This window comes from Tamandua tetradactyla, chromosome 1, assembly GCF_023851605.1.
Source record: "Tamandua tetradactyla isolate mTamTet1 chromosome 1, mTamTet1.pri, whole genome shotgun sequence".
Classification (NCBI taxonomy): Eukaryota; Metazoa; Chordata; class Mammalia; order Pilosa; family Myrmecophagidae; genus Tamandua; species Tamandua tetradactyla.
In genome coordinates this window covers 130,243,934-130,270,346 of record NC_135327.1, presented here as the reverse complement: position 1 = coordinate 130,270,346, position 26,413 = coordinate 130,243,934, and the positions used below count along the sequence as shown (strand labels likewise).

Here is a 26,413-nt window from a genome sequence, read left to right as displayed (position 1 = left end):
TTTAACCTGCCACTTCACCCATCTGCTTCTCTTACCCCTATAAAATATGGCCACTCCTGCTGCGGTTTCCCAAGTAGGTGAAAAATAAATTAGATTCTGTAACCATGAGGGATTCTTAGTTCCCCTGAGAAAAAGCAATATATAGTTCAGAGAATCTAAACCAATAAATATCATTATTTTGGTGTCTGTCTTTAATGTTCTGGTTTAACAAATATAGAAAAAAAATTTCAAATTCAAGTCAACTCACTAACATGCTGATATGTTTTTCATGAGTTAAAATGGCAGTGGGTCAGATGTTACCTACTGCATTGTTTTGGGGATCAGTGGTGCCCGCATGGGATCTGGGGCAGGGCTGAAGCTGAGCACTGAACAATGAACCTCGGGGCCCACTGAGTAATCCTCCAAACCTCCTTGGGTGGCAGGTATATTCCTATTCTCAAATTTACAAATGAGGAAACTCCAGATTAAAGCTGTTGAGCAACCTGCCCAAAAGTCATACACACCTAGTAAATGAAAAAGCCATCAGTCAAGAAGAATCAGTTTGGTAAGGGTAAAAAATAATAGAATATGCAAATATATTTGGATAAATCCGATAACCACCTGACTTTCAATCCACTCAAACTAAATTTTACGAAATAAGAAAATGGTCACCACCTTTAAACATTTAAACACTTAGAAGACACACTTCAAGTGCTCTGTAGTAAAAGTTTGTTTGCAAAGCTTTTTGCTTCACTAGAAAATTGATTCTCTCTCTCTCTTTCTAATGGGGACAGACAGATGCTCTCAAGTCTGGCTGACTGAGAAAAGATAGTAATTAATATTAATGATCCTTCACACCAGATGGCTCACAGTGTAGGTGAAAAACCAACAATCAATTCATTCCTTGGGAAGCTGACATAAAATTATGAAATACTTTATGAAACCAAAACTTAAATAGACCAAAACTAGCCAGATAACCAGTAAGATTACAGCAGAGCTAAAGTTTCCACATATATTCATATTAACCATAAGTTAAAAACATTTTTAATAATCACATGAAGATATGTACAGATGGAAGTGTCTCTCACATCAGAATAAAATTTAAGACTGGGAGGAACAAATCTTGAGGCTGGGCTTGTCCAGGGTTTAGTACATTTCTCCCTGCCCAAAGGTACTAAAGCTTCATAGACTGGCTACATTCATCACAGCCAAATTACATGCGCTTTAAAAGGGCCTGTCAACAGCCACCCACCTAACTGCCTTAGTCCCCTTGAGATTCTGGCTCAGCTGGTCCCAGTCAGGCAGGATACTGCTTGTCTCTCTATTCTTCCCAAACCTTGATCCTTTACAGTTGCAAGCCACTGGGCACTCATCACTTGTCTCTCTTGCAATCATCCATATCATTCTTTTAAGTTGTGTCTGCCCCTCCTTCAAAGGCAGACTCCACATCCACACCTGCCCGAAGCACGTGCTCAGCACACCTGCCTTCATATCAGCGTACACTTGGGTCCTGCTTTGTAAAGTCTTTCCTGATTTTCTGTACTCCTTGTGGAACCTTCTTAACCCTTTCTAAACGCCCAGAAGCATTTAGAGTAATCTTCTTCCTGTATGTGGAAGTTGCTATGGCGATTTAACATTTTACTGGAGGTTCTAGCCAGGGCATTTAGGCAAGCAATGTTCTAAAATTAGATAATGGTGATAGCTGCACAATCCTGTGAATATATATACTAACAGCATTGAATTACATCCTTCAAATGGATAAATTAATATGTTCAGGATTATATCTCAATAAAACTGTTTTTATAAAGTTTTTTTTTAAAAAAAAAAGAACATGGGGGTATTTCTACTTAAATTTAGAAATTCTAGCCACTGAGAAATGTCATGATCCCCCCCACCCGTCTCCTAATTAAGAAACTAGACCCCAAGTCTATTTGACTTGTTTAAATCATATAAGGATAATGGCAGATCTAAAACCCTTACTCTGTATACACTACTTTTGTATGTCCCCTATCCTCATTCCTGTTGAAGTATATGTTATAGGCATTGAACATTTGGAATAATTCGTAACGTGGAAGACAAAGAGTCAAGAAGGTAGAAGACATTATGCTACCAAAGCACTAGCAAACCCTCTATAACCACCATGGATTTCCAAGACCCAAAGATGATCGAGCATAGTTTCAGGCCTCCTCTCAAGAAGGCTCCCTTCTAAAGCACCTTCTCTGCAGACGCTCTTCTAGCCTTGGCGGAAAGATTTCTATTTGACAAAACATGCCCATTCCTGAACTGGGTGGCTCTGCTTGTGAGAACATCATTACATCCAAGTGGGATTTACTTTGCGTAAGTTTCCAATTCCCTAACAAAAACTTTGCAACTTTAATGTCTACAGATCTGTGATAAACTTGATGTTTTTCAACCCTGAATAGCTTAAGTGAAAACTAAGTACCTGGGGTGGGTTGATGACGTCCCTCGCCACCCCTAGGAGAAGATATGTCTGTCTTGATGCCCAGAATTTGTGACTGTGACCTTACTTGGAAACAGGGTATTTGCAGAAATAATTTAGTTAAGGCTCTCCAGATGAAATCATCCCGGATTTTGGGTGGGCTCTAAGTCCAATGACAGGTATCCTCGGAAGAGAAGAGAAAGTCAGAGGGAGATACAGAGGAAAGAAGGCCATGCGAAGGCAGAAGCAGAGATTAGAATTATGCCAAGGAACACCATGAATTGCCAGTGTCAACAAAAGCTAGGACAGAGGACCTTTTCTCCCTCTGAGTGAAAGGACTCACCCTGGCAGCACCTTGATTTTGGACTTCTGGCCTCCACAATTGTGAGGGAATAAATTTCTGTTGTTGTAAGCCACACTTATAATTTCTCAAGTTACAATTTCAGGAAAAAATACAGGATCCTTCATACTCTTGAAATTTTACTAATGTAAGTTTCACTGTTAAAGCACTGTGAGGTTTTTCTAAATCTGAATTCTGTCCTTCCTCCCAGCTTTATGGATTTTTGAATTTAATATACATTTTCCCAATGCCTTCAGGCAAGTTAATGATTCTTAAATAAGATCATCAGTCTTCTTAACTACTCCCAGGTTTTTAATATTCACAATTTGTAGCTTTTGGGATATTTATATTCTATTTGTTTTCCTTTCACTTCTCCAACTGCTTTTCCCAGTCACCACTCCTGCTCATCTTTCCTAGCACTGGCTTAGTCCTAAGCCACTCTACATTCTCTCCCTGCAAAATTTCCCCCAAGCCCAAAGCTTCCATTACCATCTATTTGCTGATGACTCTCAGATTCATATGTCTAGCCCCACAGCCTAATGAGCTCCAGACTGACGTGCACAACTGCTTTTCTAACATCTCCACTGGGGGAGGGGGAAGGTATCTCACCAGCACTGACTCAATTTAATAAAACTATACTCAGGGTCTTTCCTTGCCAAATCCGCTCTCTAATTCAATGACCCTCCAACTACCCATCCTTAACACTTCCCTCTAGGACCCTCTAGATCTCATCAATCACAGCATCCTTAGAATTTTACTTCCTAATTATTTCTCCATTCTCCCCCCTTCTCCCTATTCCCTTTCCCTGCTTCCTCCTTCTCCCATCCAGAGAAGAACACCATCGGAGCCTAAGTGGTTACACACATCCCCCTCAACTCCCTCAAACCTTATATTCAAAATGCAGCCAAGGAAATCTATATAAAGTATAAATCCAGTCACTTCACGTCACTTTGGTGCCAGGAACCTCTCAGTGATTTCCCATTGTTCTTAGGATAAAAGTGAAATCCCAAATACAGCCTATAAAACCACACCTACTCTAGCACTAACCTATGTCATCAGGTGCATGTAATGCAATACACTTCCTCACCCCTACACTTCCTTCACACACACATTCTTTAGTTGTTTCAGATACACCGTGCTCCTCCACCAGGTCTCCAGCACCCTGCTCCCTCTGCCAGAAATGCTTTCTTTCTTGGTTTTATGCAGCTCTGAAGTCTTCCCAGATTGGGTTAGATTCATTGATTTTCCTGCCTGTCTCCTTTTTCTAGAATTTAGACTAGAAGGTCTCAGAGCTGAGATCCTGGACCTGTAGCATCACAATTACTTGGAAATCTCTCAAAAATGCAAATTCTCAGGCTCTGCCTCAGAACTACAGAATCATAAACTCAGGGGAGGGGCTCTCCAGGTAATTCTGATGCCCCCTGAAGTTTGACACCACTGCTCTCTGCCCATGAAGACACGGATGCTCTTCTGTCTGTGCTCAGCTCTGCCCTCATCATCCATTACCCTGCAAATGACCCATGCTCAGTAAACATTCATTAGATGAATGAATGAATAGGTAGTCTACACCTTTCATAGGGTTAATAAGAGTCTCCTTATCAGGATTAGAAAGCTTCTAATTACAAATTAAAAGTTTCCTAAAAACTTGCTCTACAGGCAAGAACCAATCAGATAACTAAGATTCAAAATAAACACAGAACTCGATAACATTCCTGTGTAAGAAAAAGTAGTGCTCGGAGTCCATAAAGTATCTTCTACAAATACATCAATAGCCACTCTCCTTGTCAATCAACTCGATGATCTTCTCCAAGAAAGGCAGAAAATAAAGCAAAGAGAACATGACAGAACAAAGGGAGCCAAAACTCAGTGGCAGAATAACTGGGAAACATTAAACCACTGGAAAATCATGTGACTCTTCTAAGCAACAATAAAATACCTTCTTCAAAAGCGAAATCAGAACAACAAAAATGTTGGGACAAATTATAAAAACAGGAAAATCTGAAATCACATATGCAAACCAAACTTCTTCACTATATATGAGTTTTCATTGCATTTCCATTGCTTAATATTTTGTTTACTTTTGAAGTTAGGAACATTTCTCTTGAAACAGGTCTTAGATTACTTTTGCAAAAATCACCAAATTTATGGAGTACTAGTTTTGTCCCATACAGAGAAACTGTTCAGAGTTCACCCACACTCAACAGGAAAATACAATTTGTGTGTGTGTATGTGTACAACATCCCTGTGTGTACACACATGTATGTAGGGGCACATGTGTGTGTATTGTGTGCCTTACACATTTTACTATATGGCCTCACTTCCTATAGGTAGCAGATTAACTGGATACTGTCACCCAGGACAACTATTCACTGATACAATAGAAAGCTGGCTTTTGTATATTTTCATTACACCAAAGCCCAAGATCCCTTAGTTTACTAGATCTGATCATTTAAGCATCAGTAATGACGAATTAGTGGTTGCTATACAGAATAAACTAAATCTATTTTGACCTTACTTTTGGTAAGGCTAAAGATTAGCTAAGAAAATTTTAGCTAAGGATACATTCCAATTACTTTTCAACCCACTTTAGCAATATCTCTCCATATGCATTTTCCATATAGAAACTGTCCTTATTTGGCCATTATTGTAGGGCCTTACTTTATAACTTGTTGCCAGTTAAAAGCTGTTACTTTGTGTTAAGAAGATGTCAGAAGAACACAAAGGAGAATTAGAAAGGGTAAATAAAAAAAAAATAGATCCTATGGCAATGAAAGTTTCTGGGGATCAAATTAAAAATATACCAGAGACACACAACAGAAGATTTGAAGAGGCTGAAGTAAGGATAAGTAAGCTAGAGGACAGGGTAATTGAATGCAAACACACAAAAGAACAAATGGTGAAAAGATGGAAAAATTTGAATTGGGCCTCAGGGAAATGATGGACATACAAAGCCCACAAATATAAGAATCACTGGTTTCCTAGAGGAGAAGGGAAAAGGACTAGAAAGAGTACTTAAGGAGACAGTTGGAGAAAACTTCCCAGCACATATAAAAGACATACTATGCAAATCATAGAAGCCCAAAGAATTCCAAACAGAATAAATTCAAACAGACTCATTCCAAGACACACATTAGACTGTCAAATGTTGAAGAGAAGGAAGAAGTCCTGAAAGCAGCAAGAGAAAAGTGATTCACTATACACAAGGGAAGCCACTTAAGTCTAAGTACTGATACCTCAATGGCCATCGTGGAGGTGAGAAGGCAATGGTATGACATATTTAAGATTCTAAAAGAGAAAAATTGCCCACCAAGAATTCTTTATCCAGAAAAACCGTCCTTCAAAAGTGTGGGAGAGTTTAAAATTTTCACAAACAAATGCTGAGAGAATTTGTTAACAAAAGACCTGCCTTGCAAGAAATACTAAAGGGAGTTCTGTTGGCTGAAAAAAAAAAAAACAGAAAGGAGAAAGACGGCTGGAGAAAGGAACAGAGTTGAAGAGTATTCATGAGGGTAACTTAGAGGATAAAAAGAGAGAGTGGGCAAAATATATGTGTTCTAGTTTGCTAGCTGCCAGAATGCAATATACCAGAAACGGAATGGCTTTTAAAGAGGGAAGTTAATTAGTTGCTAGTGTACAGTTCTAAGGCCAAGAAAATGTCCCAATTACAAGTCTATAGAAATGTCCAATCAAAGGCATCCAGGGAAAGATACCTTGGTTCAAGAAGGCCAATGAAGTTCAGGGTTTCTCTCTCAAGTGAGAAGGCACATGGTGAACACAGTCAGAGTTTCTCTCTCATCTGGAAAGGCACATGGTGAACACGCTCAGGGTTCCTCTCTCATTTGGAAGGGCACATGGCGAATACAGCGTCATCTGCTAGCTTCTTCTCCTAGCTTCCTGTTTCATAAAGCTCCTGGGAGGTGTTTTCGTTTTTCATCTCCAAAGGTTGCTGGCTGGTGGACTCTGCTTCTCATGGCTATGTCATTCTGCTCTGCTCTCTCTGAATCTCTTTCTTTCTCCAAAATGTTTCCTCTTTTATAGGATTCCAGAAATGTATCAAGACCCACCCAAATGGGTGAAGACATGTCGTCACCTAATCCAGCTTAACAAATACTCTTGATTAAATCACATCTCCAAAGAGATGATCTGACTACAGTTTCAAACATACCGTATTTTATAGGGATTATTCTGTGTTTGTGAAATGGGATTTAGATTAAAACATGGCTTTTCTAGGGGACACACATCCTGTCAAACCAGCATAATATCTGACAAATAAAAACCAAAGGATAAGATGGTTGGTTCAAGTACTGCTTTTACAGTAATAACTTTGTGAATGAACTAAACTCCTCAATTAAAAGATACAGATTGGCAGAGTAGATTTAAAAGCATGATCGATCCATATGCTGTTTACAAGAGACTCATCTTAGACACAAGGATACAAATAGATTCAAAGTGAATGGATGGAAAAAAAATATTCCATGCAAGCTGTAACCAAAAGAAAGCAAGGATAGCTATACTACTATCTGACAGAATAGACATTAAATGCAAAGATGTAATTAGAGACAAGGAAGGACACTATATATTAATAAAAGGAACAATTCACCAAGAAGATAAAACAATCATAAATGTTTATGCAGCCAACCAAAGAGCTTCAAAGTTTATGAGGCAAACATTAGCAAAACTGAAGGGAGCAATAGACATTTCTACAATAATTGTGGGAGACTTCAATACACCACTCTCTTCTACAGATCCAATAACCAGAGGATCAATAAAGAAATAGAGAACCTAAGCAATCTGATCAATGAATTCGATCTAACAGACATATACAGATCGGTGCATCCTAAAACACCGGGATACATATTCTTCTCTTGTGCTCATGGAACATTCTACAAGATAGATCATATGCTGGGGGACAAAACAGGCCTCAATAAATTTTAAAATATTAAAATTATTCAAAGCACTTTCTCTGAACATAGCAGAAGAAGCTGGAAACCAATAACCACCAAAAAAAAACAGAACTTTCACAAATATATGGAAGTGAAACAACACACTCTTAAACAATCAGTGGATAAAAGAAGAAATCACAAGAGAATATGGTAAATATTTGGAGATGAATGAAAACAAAAATACAACATACCCAAAACCATTCGGATGCAATGAAGGCTATGCTAGAGGGAAATTTATAGCTCTAAACGCATACATTAAAAAAGAAGTGTTTTAGTTTACTAAAGCTGCCAGAATGCAATATACCAGAGATGGATTCACTTTCATGACAGGGATTTATTTAGTTACAAATTTACAGCCCCTCAGAAGAAAGGCAGCTAATTTTCATCTGCATTTCTCTGTCAAATGTCATATGGCCACATCTGCTCATCCTCTCTCCCAGCTTCTGGGTTCAAACCAGCTTTCTCCAGGGCATTTCCTCTGCATCTCCAAATATCTGGGACTATGTCAGCTCTGAACTGAGTTGTGGTGGGCTATGCTGAGCTGCGCTGAGCTGAGCTGAGCTGCTTCTCTCTTCTGACTTCTTTTAAGTCTCACTCATTGCAGTAGGCACTCCCCTGAGCTGACCACAAATGTAATCAGCCATAGAAGAATTTCACATGCTAATGATTTAAGTTCACAGCAACAGAACAACTAGGCACCATCACCTGGCCAAGCTGACACCTGAACTAACTACTACAGGAAGAAAGAACTAAAACTAAAGACCAAACTGCCCAACTGAAGAAGCTAGAGAAAGAACAGCACAGTAACCCTAAAGCAAGGAGAAGAAATGAAATAACAAAAATTAAAACAGAAATAAATGAATTGGAGAACAACAACAACAACAACAACAAAAACAATAGAGAGCATCAATAAAACCAAAAGCTGGTTCTTTGATCAACAAGATTCACAATTCTTAGCTAGAATGACAAAGAAAAAAAGAAAAGATCCAAAATAAACAAACTCAGAAATCAGAGGGGGACCATTACCATGGATTCCAAAGAAACAAAAAACAAAAATTATAAGAGGATACTATGAACAACTGTATACCAGTAAACTAGACAATTTAGAGTAATTATATAATTTCCTGGACACACGTGAACAACTTATACTGATTCAAGAAGAAACAGAAGACCTCAACAAACCAATCACAAGAAAAGAGATTCAATCAGTCATCAAAAACCTTCCTACAAAGAAAATCCAGGGCCAGATGGCGTCACAGGGAAATTTTACCAAACATTCCAAAAAGAACTAATGCCATTCCTGCTCAAACTCTTCCAAAAAATTGAAGAAAAGGGAACACTGCCTAACTCATTTTACGAAACTAACATCACCCTAATACTAATACCAGATAAAGATACTACAACAAAGGAAAACTACAGGCCAATCTCCCTAATGAATACAGATGCAAAAATTTTCAACAAAATATCTGCTAATCGAATCCAATGGCACATTAAAAGAATTATACTTCACAACCAAGTGGGCTCATTCCAGGCCTGTAAGGGTGGTTCAAATAAGAAAATCAATCAGTGTAATAAAACACATTAACAAATCAAAAGGGAAAAATTACACAATCATCATGGTTGATGCTGAAAAAACATTCCACAAAATTCAGCATCCTTTTCAGATAAAAACACTTCAAAAGGTAGGAATTGAGGGAAACTTCTTCAGTATGACAAAGGGCACCTATGAAAAACTCACAGCCATCATCATACTCAGTGAGAGTGAGAAACTGAAAGCCTTCCCCCTAAGATCAGGAATGAGACAAGGTTGTCTACTGTCACCACTATTATTCAACATTGTGTTAGAAGTTCTAGTTAGAGCAATTAAGCAAGAAAAAGAAATAAAAGCCACCTAAATCATAAAGAAGTTAAACTTTGACTATTTGAAGATGACATGATCCTATATTTGTAAAATCCTGAGAAATCTATAACAAAGCTACTTGAGGCATAAACAAATTCAGCATAGTGGTGGGATACAAGATAAATGTGCAAAAATTAATGTTTCCATACATGAGTAATGACCTGAGGAGGCAATTAAGAAAATAAATTCTACTCACAATAGTAACTAAAGGAATCAAGTATCTAGGAATAAATTTAACCAGGGATGTAAAGACCTCTATACAGAAAATTAGAAAACTTTGCTGAAAGAAATAAAAGAAAACCAATATAGATGGAAAGATATACCATGTTCATGGATAAGAAGGCTAAATGTCATTAAGAAGTCAATTCTACCCAAATCGATCTACAGATTCAGTTCAATACCAATCAAAATTACAACAACCTACTTTACAGACTTTGAAAAACTAGTTGTCACATTTGTTTGGAAAGAAAAGGGGCCTTGAATTGCCAAAAGCATCCTTAAAAAGAACAACAAAGCAGGAGGACTTACACTTACTGACTTCATAGTGTATTATAAAGCCCAGTGGTCAAAACAGCATGCTATTGGTACAAAAACAGACAAATCAATCCATGAAATTGAATTGAGAGTTCAAAAACATACCCTCAGATCCATGGTCAATTGATTTTCTACAAGGCTCCCAAAGCCACTGAACTGGAACAGAATAGTCTCTTCAATAAGTGGGTCTGGAAGAACTGGATATTCATATCCAAAAGAATGAAAGACAAGCCCTACCTCATACTCTATACAAAAATTAACTCAAAGCAGATCAAAGGCGTAAATATAAGGGCCAGTATCATAAAACTCCTAGAAGAAAATATAGGGAAACATATTCAAGATCTAGTAATAGGAGGTAGCTTCCCAGACCTTATACCCATAGCACAAGCAACAAAGAAAACACAGATAAGTGGGATCTCCTCAAAATCAAATGCTTCTGTGCATCAAAGGACTTTGTCAAAAAGATGAAGAAGCAGCTAACCCAATGGGAGAAAATATTCGGAAACCTATGGTTTCTGTTAAGGGTTTTAAACTCAGCATACATACATAAATCCTGCAATTCAACAAAAGAACAAGCAACACAATTATAAAATGGACAAAAGAGATAAGCAGACATTTTTCTGAAAGGAAAATACAAATGGCTAAAAAGCACAGGAAAAAGATGTTCAACTTCATTAGCTGTTAGGGAAGTGCAAACCCAAACCACAACGACATACCACCTCACACCTATAAGAATGGCTGCCATTAAACAAATAGGAAACTACAAATGTTGGAGAGGATATGCAGAAATGGGAAAACTTATTCACTGCTGGTGGGAATATATAATGGGAATATATAATGGTACAGCCACTGTGGAAGACAGTTTGGTGGTTTCTCAGAAAACCAAATATTGAGTTGCCCTACAACACAATTCTGCTACTCAGTATTTACTCAAAAGATATGAAAGTAGTGGCACAAATAGATATTTACACACTGATGTTCACAGCGGCATTATTCACAACTGCCAAAAGACAGAAACAACCCAAGTGTTATCAACAGATGAGTGGATAAATAAAATGTAGCATATCCATATATATATATATATATATATGATGGAATATTATGTGGCAGTAAGAAGGAATGAGATTCTGAAGCACGTAACAACATGGATGAACCTTGAGGATACAATGCTTAGTGAAATAAGCCAGACAAAAAATGATAGATATAATTCGACTTCACTAATATGAACACCATAAAAATGTAAACTTAAGGTCTTAAAATGTGGAATATAAGGGACCTAGAGATAGACAGAACTAGAGGAGGGTGAGTCGTTACCTAATATGTACAGACTTGTTAACAAAGTTGAACTGTAATGTACGGGAATGGATAAAGATGATTGTGGGATTATAAGTAATAGTGTTGTATTGAAGGTGAATATGACTGAAAGGGATTGGTTGAAGTCATGCATGTCACCAATTAGCACTACAAATATAAATACGTTTTTGAAAGAATAACTTCAAAGGTATGACACTTGTATAAAGAGTTAATAATAGAGTGGAATATGGGAAAAAACTGCCTATCACAAGCTATGGTCTATATTTAACAGGAATAACTCACTAGTCCCACACCAATACTAGGGGTAAATAATTGAGGGGATAAGTGTTGCAGGGTGCTTTGGGTTTTCTCTTTAATGTCACTGTGTCTGTCTGTTATTTTTCTCAATGGATCAATGAAAACTGTCTAAAATTGAGAGTGATAATGATTATACAACTATTTGAGAACACTGTGAGACATTGTTTCTTCTGGATACAATATATGTTATATGAATATATCTCAACTAAATCTGCAGATTCTAAATAAACAAATAAATAAATAAAATAAGGGGGAAAAAGATAGTTCTGACCTTTGCTTGGACCTTTTTTTTTATCTCCTAATTTTAAGAACTGATGGGCTCCTCTAAATGATCCTCTCTCTTATCTAGCTGCTTCCACAAGCTTCTCACCGAAGTGGCGGTGGAAGTCTGCATACCTCTTTCCAGCTGTAACTCTTCCTTCAATGTGCAGATTCCTCTGTCTTTCCTGAGACAGTCTGCTGTAGCTGTGTAACAATGGCGAGCTGACTGCAGAAGCAGCTTGTCTGCTATCTTCACTACATTTCATGATCTTTTGTTCTTTTGAGGTGCTCTATTCCGTCAGGCATTTGTGGGGTGTACCTGTACTTACATGGAGGTTCACAGCAGCCAAGCAATCGGGTGACCCCTCCCCACGTCCCTCCTGTGGATTGCCCACCCTAGCTCATGCTTTAGGTCCTGGAAACAACGAGATAGTGAGGAACCCTGACTTCTGTCCCATCCTCAGTTTCAGTTACTTTAGATTTCAATAAAACCATGGAGAGATTTTCTCTTGTCTTTTTTCGAAAATGTGTTCAATCAAGATTACACTATTTAACCATCCTTGCTGCATTCTAGCATTTTTCCCTTTAATCTTTTTCAAGAGTATGAAATATCACATAATATGAAATGCTTTCTCAGTTGATGCACCACCTTTGTCCTCAGAGCAAAGGGAACATCCAGGGCAGAAGCACTGTCATAACTTGGCTGGAGGGAAAGCAATCTTACTTTATCCCAGGCAGGTGGGACACATGGTCCTAGGATGTGGTATCAGCACAACAGTAATGGAGTTCAGTTCCCAAACTATCTCACCACGTCTCCATCCTTTGAGCCTACTGTATCAAGAATCCCCAAAACTATTATCTGTGAATCTGCTTCAGTATTGACTATATCTAGAATGCACTTCTTTGATGTTTTTTTTTATGATTCTACATTAAGAAAAATTTTAAAGGTGACATTGTACCTTGAAATTTTACCTTTTTTATGCTATCCCTATTGTTATTAAGGTTGAACTTAAACTGCAAAGACAAAAAATAATAATATTAATAATAATTAAGAGCGTAAGGGTAAGAATAATTATTTAAGTATAAAAAGTATAGATGAGAACCTCGGGATAGTAAAATAAGAAAAGGAAGCAATAAATTTACTGTCATTTATATTTATTGTCCAAGGTCAAGAGAATCGATGTCACTACTTCAGAGATATAAATAAACATGAGGAATACAGCATAGCAGCCACTCTGATGTATTTCTCCTCATAAACACAGGCGAGTATATGCTGAATCTTTAATTAAGAGAATAGCAGATCCATTGTAGAGTATATGCATCCATTTTCCCCTAATGGCTAAGTGCCATTTATACAGTAACTACTTTGAATTTTCTAAATGCAATGACAATAATCTGACATGACTAAATTAGCCTATGACTGTTCAGCTTTTATTGACTAAAGCCACTGAGTAACCAAATAATTAAAGAGAAATTATATGATATTTTAATCCTGTGAGTCATGGTACACACTTTAAGGCTGTTTCTAATATCATTACTTTTAAATATATACATACCTGTTAAAAAAAAAAGAGCAGTATTTTATTGAGCACTCACCATGTACCCAGCACTGTGCTGGGAACCTTCCACTGAAATCTCATGTATTCTCACAGCAGCCTTATGAAATAGGCACTGATATTATTATCTCCCATTTTACAGATGACAATACAGAAGCTCAGAGACACTCAGCACTACCAAGCAATAGAGCTGAGACTCAAAGCCAGGCAGGCAGGCTTCAGAACCTAAACTGTTTAATTTCCTGAGTACTACCTTACATATGTGCTATAAATCAGCTAATTTAACGCTCATGAATAATTAGAATAATCCCAACAAACTGGGAGGAGGGTTGGATAAATCTGGAACAGCGTTGACCGAACACTCCCTGCCTCTACCTTTCCTTCTTCATCACATGGAGTATGGATCTGGAAATAGTCTTTCGTGGTGCAGGGAGGGCGTTCCACACATTCGCTGGAACCTTCTTCTGCAACATAAAAAGGTGTTTCAGTAAAGGGTCGATTTTGTTCCAAATCCATGAAAAAGCAAAAAGCAAAACAAAAAAAGGAAACAACCGAAAAAGAAAAAAAATAACCTTACCAGAGGAATTTAGGGAGAACTGGCTAGACCTAAAGAAAATAAAAGCCTACATTTTTATTTTCCCTAGAGCAATAAATTTTTCCATGATACACATGGAGTATGTCACAGCTTTCCAAAGAAGACATTATATTTCTTTCATTACCAATGAACATTGGAAATCTGAACAAATTCAAAGTTCCCAAGCACTTTTCTATGCCAACTAATCATATAAATGTACAATAGGAATTTTTAATTAGTATAAACATATTCGTACCAGTTACCTATGAGATATGACTGAAAAAATTCAGGCAGAATGAGACAACAGGAAGTCATAAATTTTACCCATTCAATACTGATACAGTATTTTGGTACCTAACCCACAGTTCACCATCACACTTAATGTGTGATTTCTGGTGTATGAATGTACACTGTACAAACACAAATTAAGAAAGAGAATGACAAAATCTAAATTGTCAAAGATGAGTCCTACCTGAAAACTGGGAGTCCTCGTTACACTTTATGCATTCTTTGGCTCCTTTTTCAGAATAGGTGTTTCTGGGGCACACTTGGCAGTTGAAAGAACCTGGTTTACTGCTGAATGTCCCTGGCTTGCATGGAAAGCATTCTGATGTGTATGCCACCCCTGTGCAGTAAGGAAAAACAGAGTCCCAACACCGGCAAACAATTCAGCACTAACTTCTACCCACAAGTGAGAAGGAAATAATAACCCTAAGTCAAAACCAAATCCATTATCTTGCTTATTAATTCAATGCTGGGAATACATTTACTGGGTTCAAGTACCTGGGATAGATACTGAATAAAACACAAGTGGAGCAAACATTTAGGAGACTGAGATTTGATAGAGGTAAATGAATGTAAGAACTGAGGGCTGTGACCCTCAGAAGACTACTTCACAAATAAAAAGTGGGATAAACTCTAACATCCCCTCCAATGCTATAAGCCAACTAAAAGCCAACTAGTCTCTGATCTTTGTGGCTACTGGTCCCTGTGTTTTTCCACTGTTTGCTCATTAAGTCACATACAAGAGCTAACAGACCCCAGGGATGGATGGCTTGACTTTTCTTCTGGTTTGTAATTCCTCTTTCCCAGAAGAAGTGCTCTAACTAATGAGTTAGTGTCACAGAAACATGCACACTTAGAATATATTAAAATATAAACCAAACTTTAATAAAGGAGAATCACTGCTCTAATTAAAAATAATTCTAATTGAGTATGAACAACACCAGGGTTTATCTTCACTCTCCTGGGTCAGGAAAGGCCCAGCTGGACCAGAGAGCACAACACATTCATGAGATGGCATCAGCTCAAAATAGTTATTTTCAAAGTTCCTTTTATGAGTATACCAGTGATCAGATCATTGGTTCCTCAGGCAAACCTAATGTCTGCCATTGCTCGAATGCATACGAGTCTCTTACTAATACATAATCTTCAATGCTATTTAAAGACACCTTAAGTCATCACGTTTACTTTTTCAAGCAGATTAAATAATTCAGTACAAAGGTACAAAAACAGTCAACTTTCCTGAAATAAAACCAAGCTCTTTAGACGTTTCTGATGCCTAACATTAATTCTCTATCCCTGCCTATAAAGCATTGAGGTAGGCAAATCAACATTTTATTAAATATTTTAATTGACTATAAAACGTGATAGGTGACTACTGAAAGTAGATGTCGTGAAATACCTTCAATTGTGATATTTTTTACCAACACAGGCTTGACCACCTTAGTTCCCATAAGGATGCCTGTAGTTCTCCAGTATAGTATGTTTGTGCCTGATTTCAGCATTACCTATAAAAAGAAACACAAGACATTTAGGTCAGATAAACCATACTTCCAACTATATCCAAAAGCTACTTCCTTGCATACTTCTTCAAAGCATTATAATGAAATATAAATTAAATTAAATTAACAAATTTAAGTTAATTCAGATGTAAGCTCTACTGAAGTTCAGATTTTCACATTTTCAGTTTGCCAAACAAAATAAAATACTATAGAATTTTAATGCAGAAGGAGAAAATTTACTTCAAATCCAAATTAAAAAGATATGATTTTCAAAGAATCTGTATGAATTGTTTCACTTTATATTTATAAAGGGATCATTTTAGAGGGTAGAAGTCATTCAGGCAACTTTCATATACACGAGCTACCACTATTAATAACTAGATCTTTGAGCTCTGGAGACAAAAAAGGCAACAAAATGAGTTGGATTCTTTTTAAAATTATTGAAGAGTACTGCCAAAGCAACAAGAGGAGCATTCTTATAGAATGACCTGATTTAGCTCTCTGACTCCAGAACGCAAATGATACCATGTCTGACATGTTCTTTCTTTGTCACCAGAACTCTTTTCTAATACAAATCAAGCTGATTTTCTGATAAATTTCATGCTTATTCAGGCAAGATAATGAATTTTAAGCGGTTCTTTCTTTCTCATCTGCCATCCTTATTCTTTTATGAAGTCTCTGGCTTGTCAATTTGTATAAAATTAAAATGTACTCAACCATTTCACTGTTCCCAGAGATTCAGAGAAGTAGTGCATTGAGGACACTCCCCTAGTATTAAGTGTTTGTAATGTTTTTTTGGCATATTTGTCGCCAAGTGTTTACCTGTACACTCAAAGCCTAACTGATATGGTATTTAGGTGAATGGATCTTAAGTGATTCTAATAAGACTTTCAGGCAGTCATATCAAAACACACCCTAAAAAAAAACATTGTACTAATCACCCAAGGAGCAGGTCACCTTCTGCAACCACAAACGCAAGGATGGACCCTTACTTAAACAGAGAACAAATGGAGACAACTCACTAAGCCCTTAACATACATCATCTCACTTAATCCTCACAGCAATCCTATAAGATTTTTCCCTTTTCTCAAATAAAAATCAGATTCAAAATGATTAAGTAACTCGCCTAAAGAAACACAACTACTATAATCCAGAGCTAGAATTTAAATCCAGGTCTCACTCCTAAGAGACAGGGCATCAAATAATAGCAGAATTCACTAAATAATATTATCTGATAACTACCTTCAAGCACTTAAAGAGCTATCCTGTGGAAGTAGGTAGCCACTTCACTTAATGCGACCAGAGAGTAACACCAATGGGTGGCTAGTACATAGGAAGCAGGCTTAGGCCCAAGCACGGTTAAATCTTGTGACAGTCAGAGCTGTCCAACAGTGGAGACAAGCACAGTTACCAAAAGATAAGCTTGAAAAATCACTTGGGGAGACTGCAGAGAGCACTGGGTGAAAGGAGCTCAAGGATCCTTCCAATGCCAATACACATCACATTTGGTGGGCAATATCTGTAAATTTACATACTCGGAGGTTTTGCAGATCAGCTTTGAATAGCTTATTTCTCACTAATGCCACTTTGAAAGGGAGGAAACTTGGGATATGAAGGGAAAGGGACTGGAAAAAAAATCTTAAGAAAAGGAGAAAGGTAGGAAAACAATATCAAGAAAGAACCTGAGTCCATGAAATCGGGGACAATTTCTCCTCTAACTGGAAATCGTCTTAATTAATAGCCAACTTTAACTATTTTTTTCTTAAAATAAGCTTTTCAAAAAAGGAGAAGAGAAGGAAGGAGAAGAGCACGTTGACGGGAGAGAAGGAAGAACAAAGACTTACAGAGTGAGAGCCCCATTCTCCATTGTCTGTGAGTTTTACCCACTTGTCCGTGGTGGTGTCCATCTCCTGGCACTGGTCATTTTGAATCTGTGGATTAAACACAAGGGCTCAGCAAAGCTTCTAGAATAATGGCTTTAATTAAATTCTGTACCCAGAATAGGACAGGCTGCAAGAATTTCTTTCACTATATCCTAAACAATGGCCACGAGCAATTCTCAGCAAGTAAACACACCAAGACCGCTGGCGCCTAATTAACCACTGCAGATGAGCGACTGAGTGGTCCCAAGTAATACGTTCTCATTATTGAAACAAAAATCCTAGCTCACTGAGAAGGGGAGGGAGGGAGGGGAAGGGGAAAGAGAAAGAGATGGGGGGGGAGGGAAAGGGAGAAAGAGAGAGACGCACACATATCCACGCACACGGAGGAAGGCAGGGAGGAGGGAGCAGAGTTAACACTGACAACATAAAGGAGGTAAAAGTCATAACAAAAAAATCTACCCAGCCTACCAAAATGTAGGCATTCATCATACAAGACTAATACTATTTTATAGACTAAAAATAAAGGTTTTTTTTTAATTATATTGGGCAGTAAAAATGTTAAATTAATGAATAAAGTTTGCTTTGTTTTTAATTTCCCAGGACTTAATCCAAGTATTCAAGCAAGTGGCTATGGCAAGTACCCCAGTTATTATTTGGGGTAAACATTAATCCTTGCCAATTTAAAGACCTACAGCTAATATATTTAGCGCCAAACACATTATGTTCCCCTGACAATTCTCCCACATGCCTATGAGTTGGGAGCATTACCTTGTCAGGTCTACAAATACAGAAATATTAAGATGTTAGACCATCTTTCCAGTATTACACAGTAGTCAGCAGCAGAGCAAGGTTAAAATAAAATCTCAACGCTAACACTTCAGCCAAATGGCTACTTCTTTCTTCTCTACGTCAGTTCGCCAGGTCACTTATCCTCCCAATCAATTCAAAAACAACACAAAATCATTCTCTATAAGAGATATTTTCTAAATGCTTACTAACTAGAAAATAGATAATTTTGCCATCCAAACACCAGAGTATAATAGCTACTGAAGACATTTACTTTTATTACATTTAAGTGTCATATTTATATTACAAGCATAATGGCCATTTTAAAGCAAGTATTAACACACTTGAAAGCAAATACGGATCTGAGTGTAGCTTTGATGGTCAATGTTTGGATAAACTACACTTTTTTCATCTGAAAGTAGACATCATATAGTATAGTGGCATTCTTCTGGCATTTTAGAGACATAAGTTTTGTTATTCATTCTAAAAGTAAACTGGTAAAGGAATAACCTTGGCCCAATCGCTTATCCTCTCTAAGTTTCAGTTTCATCGTAAGATAAAAAGAAGGGAGAGATGACTCTCCCATATGGATCTAAAATTAAATATTTTATTGCTCTATAGTATGTAATATCTACCTATGTAACTCTTAGAGTACAACTAGCATTTTACACTGTCTTGAGACATTTCCTTTCCATAAGCATGATGGCTGTGAATTTATGACCCTCATAGTCTATAAATTGCAGGCAGAGCTGAAATATCAATAAAAGGAGGAAAATAGAGGCAAAGGAACTTGACATCCCTTCTCAGACTATAACTGGAAGAACAAAGGCATCCCTGAAAGGAAGCAAGGAAATTCATGCTTTCAGAGAACCTTTTAAGAACAGACTTCAAAGGACTTATTAGGCAATACAAATCTAAATGCTTACTCCAACAGTTAGAAAACTGCATCACCTCTGAACTTTATTTTAAATTTAGCAATATTGACAAAAAAAAACATCTCATGAAACAGGAATCATTCACTCTGAGAAGTGTTTTGCAAATAAATTGTAGTTGAAAAAAAAAAAATCTGTTTGAATGTTGCTTAACACCTTAAACTCCTTAGAGGCTATCAGAGCTAGGATACTCCTTAAAAAGACTTGCCACACAATTTACCTCACTGAAGAGAATGTTGAGAGCCAGAATGTTAACGTAATTGCCCCAAATCACAAAGCTAGCGACTGCAGAGTTGGGACAAGAGCCAAAATCTCTTGACTTCAAATCCAGGATTGATATTTTCATGGAAAATAGCTCTTGCTAGTAAACATCTAACTTAGAAATTCCCACTTTTCAAGAATAATATAAATGTGTTTTAGAATTGTTAGCATATTGGCCCTCCGAATCTGGGCCACAGAAGCATTTTATAAGATATTTTCCCCACTTATTTGAAGAACACATACTTTGGTATATCAAGTTAATCTGAAACTTTTCTTTTCAAGTATCTGAGTCATTGACACAACAAATATTTGCTAGATTGATACAGTTTATATAAGAAAGTTAAACAATTCTAGCAGTAAAGTCTATAATGTTAGACTATTGTTTTATAATGCTATTTAATTTCTTCCCAGGGTATCAATTATCACATCTACCTATTCATTTAGACCATATAAAACTCACAGACTCAAAAAGTAGCCATATAGTCTACTTCAGAAATATTGCCCATTAATACATGTAAGTAATTCTAATTAGTAAAACAAAATATTTAAAATTGCAAAGAGAAAAAATCCTTTTCAATGAAAACTAACATAGATGAAATCATATTTTTAACAATACAGTATCTGTAGCTATAAACACAATTAAAATTAAAATGCATATGGGAGAAAATATTTGCAGCACAAGAAGACTAAACTTCTTGTGTCATCTAATGATCAAAATAAAAACAAGTCAAGTGTTACTCCTCAAGGTGAGAGCCCAGAGGTAAAAAAAATAATTTTAACCAGAATACAAAATATAATTTAAAAAATTGGAGTTCTCTTTAAGTTTCAAAAACTTCAATAGATGCAAAAAAACTGATGAGACATAAAATGGAATGGGAGCATTAATAAAGGGAAGTTTTACATGACTATCCCTTCAAATGTAAATTCCAAAATAGAAAAGGCCTTACAAAGAACTCAAAGAAGATGTTGTTGTCGACATACTGGTACTCAAAGAAGATATAACCCGACTTCTTAAGGTGCACAGCATAGATCAAAGATACTGTACAGTCATCATGATTAGACTCGATGTAATTTCCACGCGGGATCCAAGAAGAGCTGTGGATGCAAAGCAAGAGGCATTAGCGTTCAGAAACCTCTTCTGTTCACAGAGCTATGCAACCCAGATTCAAAAGTAGTTTCATGAGCAAAACACAGCAGAGAAGATCAAAAGCTGCTCCAGAAGTCAAAGGTCAGCCCTTTTCAGAAGAGAGTTTTGTTTCTTATGATATCTGAGTTCTTGAATTTTGGTAAATTATGTGATCAGTTTGCTATGAAACTGCTATTTTTCACCTAAAATTTGATCAATGAATAAGTGACCATTAATTCTAGTATCTTAGGTGGAAGTATTATTTCAAGCAAAGCCTGAAGTTTTATTTGTACACACACACACAGGAGGGAGCAGGATGCTTGCTATAAGAAATTAAGTAGTCCTAGAGAAAAACCATTTAAGGTGAAGCTATATAAAATACAGATTACATTTTCATAATATATAGTAGAGATAAAAGTTTGGGATATTATCATTAAAAATTAAGAAATCACATTTAGTTTATCTTATAATTAACAAAATTTAGGTTATAATTGCAAATATCCTGAGAATTAAATGAAAATTAGTCATATGTTGTCTTTTATGGAAAAAAAATTTCTAACCAAACTTCACCTCCTTCTTTTCAGATTTAACTCTTTATCTGGATAACAAGAGTGATACTTTGGCAGACTCCTCTTTTTCTCTAACCGAAAGGAATCTAAATAAAAGAGAAGACTTCCACAGTATCTGTACTGGATTTTCACTTTAACAATCTATTAAACTAAGCAAAATACATGAAACATGTTGACACTGACAACAGGTAGTGCAGGGATGAGATTCCTAAGAGCAGGAAAACTCATGAAGTAAAGCCCAAATTAACCTTCCTTCCTTGGGACATTTACCAATTTGGTACAGAAAGACAGTGCCCAAGTAGGGCAGAGTGATCTCACTGAGCAGAGATCAGTATTTGGGGCAGCCGAAATGGCTGGAATTTATAGGCCAGAGAACCAGAAAAAGCAGGAGTCCCAGAAGTCTGGATAGGGCTTGCCTGTGGATCCTGAATATAGGGCTGGACTGTGCACTTGAAGGGACATTTGAGACTCCAGTATGGTCATGCTTTAGGAGGAAGGACCATGGTCTAAAGCAGGTGTCAGCGAACTTCGCTCTAAAGGGCCAAAGAGTAAATATTCTTGGTTTTGTGACCATCTGGTTTCTGTTGCAATTACTTAAGTTGCCACTGTTAACTCAAAAGCAGCCAAGACAATATGTAAATGAATGGGTGCAGCTGTGTGCCAATATAACTTCATTTACAGAAAGAGATGGTAGGCCTACAGGCACCATTTGTCGACCCCTAGAATAAAGACCATAACTGAGAATCAGTTGAAAAACCAATACAGATCCACCCTAAAAAATATTAAAAACAAGGCCCGATGAGATGAAAATGATCTTCTAGAAAATAAGCCAACTGCAAGAACAAAACTCAACATGCTTTAAATAAAGAGAATATAATCCACATTTGAGACATCTTAACACTCATAATGCCCAGGATACAATCAAAATTCAATATACATGCAAGGAAATGGGAGAATAGGAATTCTGAGGGGAAAAAAAAGGCAGTCAATAGAAACTTACAAGTACTTAAAACAGCTCTTACAAATATAATCAAGAATATTAAATAAAAATGAACTTAATGACTGAGGCGGGGAATCCCAATTATTTTAAGGAAATTAAAACTATAAAAATAAACTAAATAGATACTCTTAAAATACTCTAAAAATGAAATCACAGTACATGAAATAAGAAATTCAGTGGCTAGGCCTAACAGCAAGTTGGAGACTAAAAAAAAAAAAACCAGGAGCAGTAAAATTAAAGACAGAAAAATAGATATCATCTGAAGTACAGAAATAAAAAAAAAAAGAGTCTTGCTGACATTTGGAACAATATAAAGTGAGCTGATATATGTAATTGGAATCACAGAAGGGGAAGGAGAGAAAAGGGAAGAAAAAAATTTTTAAATGAAATGATGGCTAAAAATTTCTCAACTTTAGTGAAAAATACCAAACCATAAATCCAAGAAGCTGAGTGAGCCTCAAGCAAGATAAACAGAAAGAAAACCTGTTGTAGGCACATCACGGACAATCTGCCAAACGGCAAAGATAAAAAGAGCATTGTGTAAGCAGTCAAATAAATAAAGAAACACTATATACAGGAAATGATACCAATGATGGCTAACTTTTCATCACAAGCCAAGGAGTTCAGAAAGTAATGTAGCAAGATCTTTAAAATACAGAAAGAAAAAAAGTGAAAATACAGAAGTCTAGATCCAGCAAGATATCCTTCAAAATGAGAATGAAATAAAGACATTTCTAGATAAACCAAAGCTGAGAGAATTTGACCAACAGACCTAAATAACAACAAATGATAAAGGAAATTTCACAGGCTGAAGAGAGATGACAATAGATAGACATTCAGACCTATAGAAAGGAAGAAAGAGCATCAATATTGGTGTGTGAATGAACACAAAAAAGCATGCGAATATACATAAAAAGTATATGGATAAGCATAAAAGTTATATTTTTCTTCTAAGTTCTTTACAAGACAACTGATTATTTAAAACATGATATTAAGGTGGAGTTTATAACATATCTATATAGAATATGACAGCACAAAAGTAAGGGTATAAATGCAAGTATACAGTTGTAAAGTTTTTACATATTAGGTAAAGGTAACTCTAACTATACTATGATAAGACCGAATATTATCATTTATGGGGTTTATCCAGGAATACAAGATTGGTTTAATTAGGAAAACAAAGAATATAGTTCATCATGTTAATAGAAGAAAGAAGAAAGATTATCAATAGATGTAGAAAAAAACATTTAATAAAATTCAACACCTATTCATAATGAAAAAAATAATCTCTCAGCAGGTTAGAACTGGAAGGGAGCTTCAGCAATCTGATAAAGGCATAAAAATATTCCTACAGCTAACATTAGACTTAATTGCAAAAAAATCTGAACACTTTCTTCCTAAGAGCAAGTAAAAGTCAATATTCCCTATGCATTTCTCTTCAACATTATAGCAGCAGTCTTCATCAGTGAAATAAGACAAGAAAGAAAAATAAAGGGAATATAAGTTGCAAATGAAAAAGTAAAACATTTTCAGATGGCATTATTGCTTACATAGACAATTCTATGGAAAGTACAAGAAAAAAACTACAAAAACAAATTAATGAATTTAGCAATATCATAAAACCAGGACTATATATAAAATCATTACATTTCTCTTTAGTAGCAGCAAACAAATGGAAAATAAAATTTAAAAACCATTTACAAAACATCCAAAAAAAATCTAGAAATAAATTACACCAAACACATGAAAAAAGCTATACTGAAACTACAAAACATTGCTGAGAGAAATTTTAAAAGATATAAAAAAAAATGGAGAGATATACTTTATTCATGAAATGGAGGACTTAATAATGTCAAGCCTCCCAAAATTCATCTACAGAGTCATCACAGTACTGACCAAAATCCTAGCAAGCTTTTTGTAGAAATGGAAAGTCATTTATAAAATATATGTGGAAATGCAAAGGTCCTACAGCTGCCAAGTCAATCTTGAAAAAGCAAATTTTGAAAATTAACCATACCTGAGTTCAAATCTTACCGTAGAGCTACAGTAATCAAGACAGCATGATATTGGCATAAAGAAAGATGAACAGATTATGAAACTGAACAGAAAGAACAGAAAGAGTCCCACAAATAGACTGTCAACAGATCTTCAGCAAGGACACCAGAACAACTGAACGGGAAAAGGAAAGTCATTTTAATAAATGGTACTGGAACAACTGGCAGCCCTACGGAAAACAATGACCTTTGACTCATACTGTACCCAAAAAGTAACTCAAAATCAAAAATACATTTAAATGTAAAAGCTAAAATTATAAAGCGTCTAGAAGAAAACACAGAATAATATCTTTGCTACCCAGGGTTAAAGCATTTTAAGAAATAAAAAACCAGGTGGGCCACAGTGGCTCAGCAGGCAAGAGCCTGCCATGCCAGAGGACCCGGGTTCAATTCCCAGTGCCTGCCCATGTAAAAAAAAAAAAAAAGAAATAAAAAACCTTGCTATAACAGACAAAAAAAGAAAGATAATCTGTATTTTTTCACATTTTAATCTTTTGTTTATCAAAGGATGCATTTTAAAAATGAAAAGGCGAGCCACAGACAGGGAAGAAATGTTACATTATTCCTGTATATATATATATATAATATACATTAATATACATTAAATACTATAAAAATATATAAATGACAAAGGACTTGTATATAGAACATACAAAAAAGCTACTACAGCTCTACAAAAAATAGGAAATAGGCAAAACACTTGAACAGACACCTCACAAAAATAAATAAACAGATGGCCAATAAGCAAATGAGAAGTGTTTAACATTATTACACAGCAGGGAAATGCAAATTAAAACCACAAGGTCATATAATTTCACATACAACTAGAATGGCTAAAACTTTAGAAAGACTGACAATACAAATGTTGGCAAATATATAAAATAAAAAGAACTCTAATACACTGCCAGTGAGAGGGCACAATAATTACAACTATTTTGACAAACTACTTTGCAATTTCCTATAAAGCTTTGTATACATCTCTAGGTGATTAAAAAGAAGTAAAAATGAGTGCAAGATTGGATGAGTGGTTGAAAGGAAAGGATGAATGAAGGAATATAATCAGAGCAACATGAGGCTAAAATTACATTGAGAAATTTTGCTATAATATATTACATTCTGCTTATAATTCAGTTTCTTTGATAAACTATTCCAAGTAGAAAAAAAGCCATATTAATATATCCTGCTGTGCCGGTTTGAATCTGTTGTGTACCACGGAAAAGCTATGTCCTTTAATCTTCATTCAATATTGCTGGGTAGGAGCTTTTTGAGCATTTCCATGGAGAAATGACCCACCCAGTTGTGGGTGGTAATTTTTGATTAGATAGTTTCCATGCAGATGTGTCCCCACCCATTCAAGGTGGGGTTTCTTATTGGAGCCTTTTAAGAGGGAACCATTTTGGAAAAAGTTTTAGAGCCACGAGACCCACCAGAATGGACAGAGCCAACAGAACAGACAGAGTCCCTGGGAAGCAAATGAAGATTCCAGAAGAGAAAGCTAGCAGATGTCGCCATGTGCCCTCCCAGCTGAGAGAAAAACCCCGAACTTCATTGACCTTTCTTGAGAGTGAAGGCAATCTCTTGTTGGTGCCTTAATTTGGACATTTTCACAGCCTTAGAACTGTAAACTTGCAACTTAATTAATTTCCCTTTTTAAAAGCCATTCCATTTCAGGTTGATTGCATTCTGGCAACTTGCAAACTAGAACACCTGCCCACCAGAAAAAATCTGAGATACCATAACATTCTTCTAGTTCCTTCCTTTCAAGAACTTTTTTTTTATTTTTTAAAAATTCAAAATTAAAGGAATGAGACTTTTAAATGATTTCTAATGCTACAACTGTATATAATGAAATGTCAATAATCGGGGCAGAAAAATAAAAG

At 36.2% G+C, this 26,413-nt stretch overlaps 1 protein-coding gene across 1 annotated transcript in view; it reads right to left on the bottom strand.

Annotated features, from left to right (window-relative positions):
- ELAPOR2 (endosome-lysosome associated apoptosis and autophagy regulator family member 2) overlaps positions 1–26,413 on the bottom strand; it is a 217,837-nt gene that overhangs the window by 57,738 nt on the left and 133,686 nt on the right. The window contains exons 4-8 of the mRNA XM_077150709.1: positions 20,732–20,879; positions 17,767–17,853; positions 15,823–15,928; positions 14,611–14,763; positions 13,940–14,028 (exon numbers count right to left, since the gene is read on the bottom strand). Coding sequence (XP_077006824.1) covers positions 13,940–14,028; positions 14,611–14,763; positions 15,823–15,928; positions 17,767–17,853; positions 20,732–20,879 — 583 coding nt within the window. The remainder of the gene's footprint in view (positions 1–13,939; positions 14,029–14,610; positions 14,764–15,822; positions 15,929–17,766; positions 17,854–20,731; positions 20,880–26,413) is intronic.